At 35.8% G+C, this 6,294-nt stretch overlaps 1 protein-coding gene across 1 annotated transcript; it reads left to right on the forward strand.

Moving 5' to 3' along the window:
• Window positions 1-1,004: 1,004 nt before the first annotated feature.
• LOC110113050 (nuclear transcription factor Y subunit C-9-like) lies at window positions 1,005-1,388 on the forward strand. Its single transcript, XM_020845470.2, has one exon. It carries the CDS (start codon window positions 1,005-1,007, stop codon window positions 1,386-1,388), a length of 384 nt encoding a protein of 127 aa, XP_020701129.1.
• Window positions 1,389-6,294: the final 4,906 nt, after the last annotated feature.

The following is a 6,294-nucleotide window of genomic DNA, read 5'->3' on the forward strand; positions in this document are numbered from 1 at the left end:
TTGATCTTCATGAAAGTCAGCATATTGCAAAACTTCAATTGTTTAATTATGTCTATATATATTACTTTTATTGTATAAGCTTAAACCAATACGACAAAATAGGTTTCATACCTCAGACTGTTTCTCAGGTATTTTTATTAAACAATTACCCTTTTTTTTCCATGGATTGGCAATGCGACAAAAGCATTCAAGTTTTTTTTTTGTTTATTTTTTTTTTTAAAGAAACATATATTAATAATAAGAAAACAAGATAGAGCAAGGAAAAGCCTTCAAGTTAATAGCATCACTATGGTTATGCATTGAAATATTCATAAATATGAAAAATACTAATTATTTTTATGATGTTTAATTATATCATTAAGTTTCTAATTATAATTATTTTAAAAATTTGCCCAATTTTATATTGTAATTTTTATTGAAATAGAGTATCCACCCGATGCCACCTTCAAAAGGATGGCTGACTTAGAAGAGACACCCACCTCAGAAATCTCTTGTTCCGCACTTGATTGGACACCACTTAAGAGGTGCTACCGCTCGAGGGGAATCAAACATGGGTTGAGAATTTCCGACCATATTCGCTCACCAGCCAAGCTAAGCAACAGTGGGTAATTTTATATTATAATTTGAATATTACAAAGGACAATATGCCCCTTAATTAAAAAAGATTTAAATATATACATAATATTTCTATAACATATCACACCTCGCCTTTCCAACCCTCTACCAGCAAATGGACAAAATTTTTTTTAATCTTATAGCGAGTATAAGTACCTGAAAGTTCCTTCTATTTTTATTTTAAATGGAATTGCCGCCGCGGCCGGCAAAGGCTTCTCTCTTCGGCGAATCTCCCTCCATCACTACTTAAGCAGACCCATGGACATTGAACTCTGACGAAGAACCACAAATACTAATAAAGGAGAGAGAGAGAGAGAGAGAGAGAGAGAGAGAGAGAGAGAGAGAGAGAGAGAGAGAGAGAGAGAGAGAGAGAGAGAGAGAGATCAGGCATGAGACGGCCCGGTGTGTATTCTGGCATGTTCACAGGGGTTGACGCCTCGTCGAGAATAGGGCCTCACTCGCTGCCTCTGACGAGGATAAAGAAGATCATGAAGAGCTCCGCCGGCGGCAACGTCTCGGATGCCAAGATGATGATATCGGTCGAAGCTCCCATCGTGCTCTCTAAGGTCTGTGAACTCTTCATAGAAGAGCTCACCCGCCGATCATGGGCCGCCGCCGCCGCCCAAGGCAAACGCAAGACCCTCCTTCACGACGACGTTGCTGTCGCAGTCAACGACACCGACAACTTTGACTTTCTTGTTGGCATGGTTTCCCGTGGCGGCCGCCGGCGTGGGGCCGAGGAGGATTCCGATGGTGTCATCACCCATCTGTAGTTAGGAGAGAAGCTCGTTAAACTCTCAATTGATATCTTTTTAACATCGTTTGTTTAAAATATAATATAGAAAATATCTATCATGCATGATAATTGTTGTTTTCTGTAATTTATTTTGAATGATTTGATTGGATTTAATAAAGTTTGATGATTAAAAAAAGTTATATTGACTTGACACGAATTGTATCTCTTATGCTATATTTCTAGCATGAGGAAGAAGATCATCTTCTTGTTCTTGGATGAGAGAGAGAGAGCAAGGAGGGAAGAGGGAGCAAATATGGATCATTATTAATTCAATTGGTCTTTCAAGAGGGGCTCTCAATACATAAACTTATAACATATTTATAAGGATATATACATGTGCGGTGTCTTGTAAGACAGGCCTAATCTAAAATCGGACCGCTACACAACATCTCATGTTATAGATTGAACTTGAGTTGATATATTGAGTTCGAGCTCAGCTCATCTAATCAACAATAGACTCGAGGTTCGACTCATGACCTTACGATTGAATGTAGTTGCAAAGCTACGAAGAAGTGAGAAGTCGCGATGAAAGCTTTTTGAGGAATGCATCAACATGACTAATAGCTTTTAAAGAAAATTAGGAGTTTGTGAGACTTGTGTTGGGAGTTCATCAAATCAGAAGCTAGGAATTCATGGTTGGCATGGAGGATTGGACCAATGAGATTTGAAGAAGATTATTATTCATGAGAATAGAGGCGGTAGCTAGTTATAAACAGGGGCGGAACCCTTTAGCTCTTAGTGGGGGCAATTGCCCCCCTCCTACCCCCAAAAAAAAAAAAAAAAAAAACTATGATCATTAGACGATCGATTGCCCCTTAGAAGAATTATGCACATTGTGTAGAGAGATTATTACAAGAGATTTTATGCAATTTCCCCCCTAAAAGTTTTAAATTACTATGGTCTTTAGGCAATTGCCCCCAGCATAATTAAACACATTGTGTAGAGGTGTTATTTTTAGGGAATGATGAAACAAATACAAAGAGAATCCAAAAATATACTTACAACCAAAATTTGTTCCGAGGGTGCTGCCCATGAAAACCCCCACAAGGGCGCTGCCCCTTGACCCCGCGACCTGACCGAATCCCGTCAGGGGGCGCTAGCTGACCCCTTAGACCCCGACATATTGTGTAGAGGTGTAACCTAATTTTTGTTTAAGAATAATTATCATTATATAAGTTGTTGATGATATTTTTAAAATGTATTATGTATTCAAGTACAAATAATCATTAGTGATCACAAATGATATATATATGAAAAAAATCTCTACATTTTTGCCCCCCTGAACCTTAAGGTTGGTTCCGCCCCCGATTATAAAGATGAGAAACTTGCGATGGGATTGAAGAGTGGGGCCAATGAAATAGAAGGGAGTTTGTGAGACTTAGGCTCCGTTTTTAAAATTTTTATTGATTTCTAAAATAATATTTAAGTATAAAAATGTATGAGTTGGATATTTTTATTTAAAAAAGTTATTTTAGAAATCAGTATGAAAGCTACAATAAGAGCACAGAGGAGAAATGAGAAGCCGATATCGATCCAATATGATCGAATAAAGAAAAACCTACATCGTTGAGGGGCTATTGAGATAAAGGCCATCTTCTTCATTAATTTAGGAAACTCAAACATCGTTCGTGAATTTGATATTCCTTTGATTTTCTCTGTACTAAATTTAGAAAATTTAGGATGAAATCTAATCGATTCTTACGCTGGTTCTTTCTTTCGGGACAAATATCTCTGTACAATATTAATAATTTGATTTTCTATCTTTCTAATGCTTTTTGCTACGCTATTATTAAAAACATCAGAAAAAATGCAATACTTTTTAAATTTTATAAAACGAATTGTACTATTTTAGAATGAAAAAAATAAATTATGAGGTTGTAATTTTGATAAGATGAATTTTAAAGCTGTTAAATTTATTTTAAAAAATGTTATATATAATTAATTAAATTACATTTATCTCAAAAAGGGTTGAATGACTTTTAGATTAATCATAATCAATTAATCTTTAATTAAAAAAATCTGATAGAAATCTTTTTTTTTTACAAAATTAACATTTCCATCTCAACTTTTTCTTATATGAGAAATTATGTCGGATAATCATTCATGTTTATGCCTACCTCAAATAATTCTTCAGTTACTGATTTTTTTTTTTTTTTTTTTTAAAAAGTTTTTTTTTTTTTAAGAAAGTCACACTCAACTAATTTTATTAATAACATAAAAAAATTACATTTCAATTTAATAGACGTTAGTTTTGTGTGGAATATGATGGTGTGGATGAATAAATTTGTACTTTCAATACAATCATATAATGCTGCGGAATGGTGTATCTGAGCACCACGGCGTTATATAGTTTATTTAGAAAGAGACAGAGAGCGGAGCGTTGCGGCGCTACAAACCCGGCCGCCTAGCGCTATGGCGTTGCCAAGGAGCAGTGTGGCGTTTCAGACTTGTTTCCCGGCTCACCAAACTTGGCGCCGCGGCGCTGCTAGGCTAGCTAGATAGTTTTCTCTTTTTTCATGAAGGGTCACCTCCCTTTGTGGTTTTATTCTCCTTAATAATTATTGTAGGAGAATGTTATAAGTGTGAAGAGAGACAATATGAGAGTGAGAGAGAAAGATATATGTATAGATTTTTTTCCCAATTTTAATAGTAAATTTCTTAATGTGGTGTCGCTCCATGTCATTAACGGTAACAAACTGATCAATCTCAACAAAAGAAATATGATCCATTTTAATCTTAAACTTCAATTATCATCTATCGATAGATTAATCACTTCTCCCAATTAACCCTACTAAATCCTTGAAACCAAACTTACCAGAATTCGGAACCATCTCCACCAGTGGCATCGGCCTCTTGGCTCAATAGATTTACTGGATTTAGTGGAAGAAGCCTGCGGAAGGAAGGAAGAATGGCTACCTTCACGGCAAGTTAGCACCTGTCGCGGTTGATGATTTTGAACGAACAGAAAATGACGAGGAAGGATTCCGGTTGGGCTTGAGGAGGTGGGATTTCGTATTCAAAAGGAAGGCACGTCTACGAAGGAGGCAAAGAAGCTTTTTGGCGACTCGTTCAAAACTCCATGTCTCCGCCTATCACATGAAGGCGGCGAAGTCGAAGGACAAAAAGAGTAGTGGAGAGGGGTAGAGTTGAAGAGTAGGAGATTCGCTGCTACAAACTACTGCGAAAACATTAATTTTTTTGTAGCGACCCATGTGCTCTCTATAGTTCTTTTTCCATTAAACCTTCGAATATTCTTCATAAACGACTCACTAATTGGAAATTAGGTTTCAGAAGCTCACCAATCACCATGTGGACCCTCTTCTTTCTTTCTGCTACGTGGATCCTCTTCAATGAAAAAAATATCCGCATCTTCTCCAACTCCTTCAGCAAGATTCTATTTGGACCGGCGTTATTCATCTTGTTTTTTCCTGGAAAGATCGCTGTTAAGGGGAAGAAGACCGATTTTCAAAATTGCTTTGGCCTGGACACTTCCAGGAATTTCAACTCTCAAGACAATCTATGATCAATCAGATACCTCCATTTTGTCTTCTTTTAATTTTTTTAGAGTTTTACTAGTTCCTTGTAACTACACTTCCATTCTATTTAATTTAACTAGAAAGGCCTATTGCCAAGCTAATTAGTAATACAAAAACTTCATCATTAATTTTTTTTTTTTTGCACAATCATTAGAATTGCATAGTGCCTTCATATTCCTAATGTATTCAAATCAAAGTGCTTGATTACCCTTTTGGCTTCCACTCTATCTTTTTGTGAGCTTCTTTGCTAAAAGCAAGCGTCACAGGGGACGAATTATTATGTGCGGACACCGGACGGGGAGAACCGTCCGGTTTGTCTATATGAACAATTTACTGATCATGATGTGCTTTTACTATTCACAGAGGCAAAATCAAACAGTTCTTCCCGTTCGGTGCTGCATAGAATAATCTCTCATCAGAGGGAGCTTCAAGAAACTTTCCTCTTAAAATATGATTGTTGTTGATGTGGATTTATGGCTTGGTCAACCAAAAGTAGTACACAAGAAATTAAACTTCAGACATATTAATGATTAGACCCCTTCAAATAACTTGAAACACATGGGTTAAGTAATTGACACTATAATATGAAGAGAAGTAATGGATGTTTTATTTAAAGCATTTAATTTAATTGAGTGAATCTCAAACTTTGATCATTTCAACTTCTATGAAAGCATCGCTTGTAGGACTACTGTAGGAGTCGGTTTCTATCCAAAAAATACAAATTGACTTGGCATTTGCTCTTAAACAAGTTAATTAGTGAGCTATGAATTGGTTGATGGGAATTAATATCAGAGATAATTTAATTACGAATAAGATTTTATATTATTAGTAAGAGGGATTTATATAATTAGCGCTCAAAATTTTCACACTTGCATATTAATTATTAAATATCTAAATTCACTATTTACACACAAAACACGTAACATTTTAAATAATAATAATAATAATAATAATATTTATAATGTTCTGGCCATCAAAATCTCATTTGAGACTTTATTATCCACAACATTTGTAGAATCTTACGTGTTTTTTGCGGATTGGAATATTCATGGTGGATTCTCTTGATCAGTCACCGTTTATCGAGTATTTGAGTTCCTTAATGATGTCATAATTTGGCAATCTTAGGCTCGTTGAATTTTTCTCGTCAAGCTGACGATTCGACTAATGCTACGTTTGGAAATTATTTGGTCATCGAATTTATGGTTTGAACCTTCCAAATGAGCTTCAGGTCTTCAATTTCGACCCATTTGGGCTCGGATTGGGTCGTATTTGGAGTCGTTTGGTTCGTCATTTTGATATGTTTAGTTCGACGGTAAGTTTGCTGAAAGTGGAGTTTGGATAGTCCTG

The sequence above is a fragment of the Dendrobium catenatum genome, unplaced genomic scaffold (genome assembly GCF_001605985.2).
Source record: "Dendrobium catenatum unplaced genomic scaffold, ASM160598v2 fragScaff_scaffold_621, whole genome shotgun sequence".
Lineage (NCBI taxonomy): Eukaryota > Viridiplantae > Streptophyta > Magnoliopsida > Asparagales > Orchidaceae > Dendrobium > Dendrobium catenatum.

Excerpts from the sequence above, each read along its gene's own strand:
- LOC110113050 (XM_020845470.2), top strand. The coding sequence starts at position 1,005 with ATGAGACGGCCCGGTGTGTATTCTGGCATGTTCACAGGGGTTGACGCC.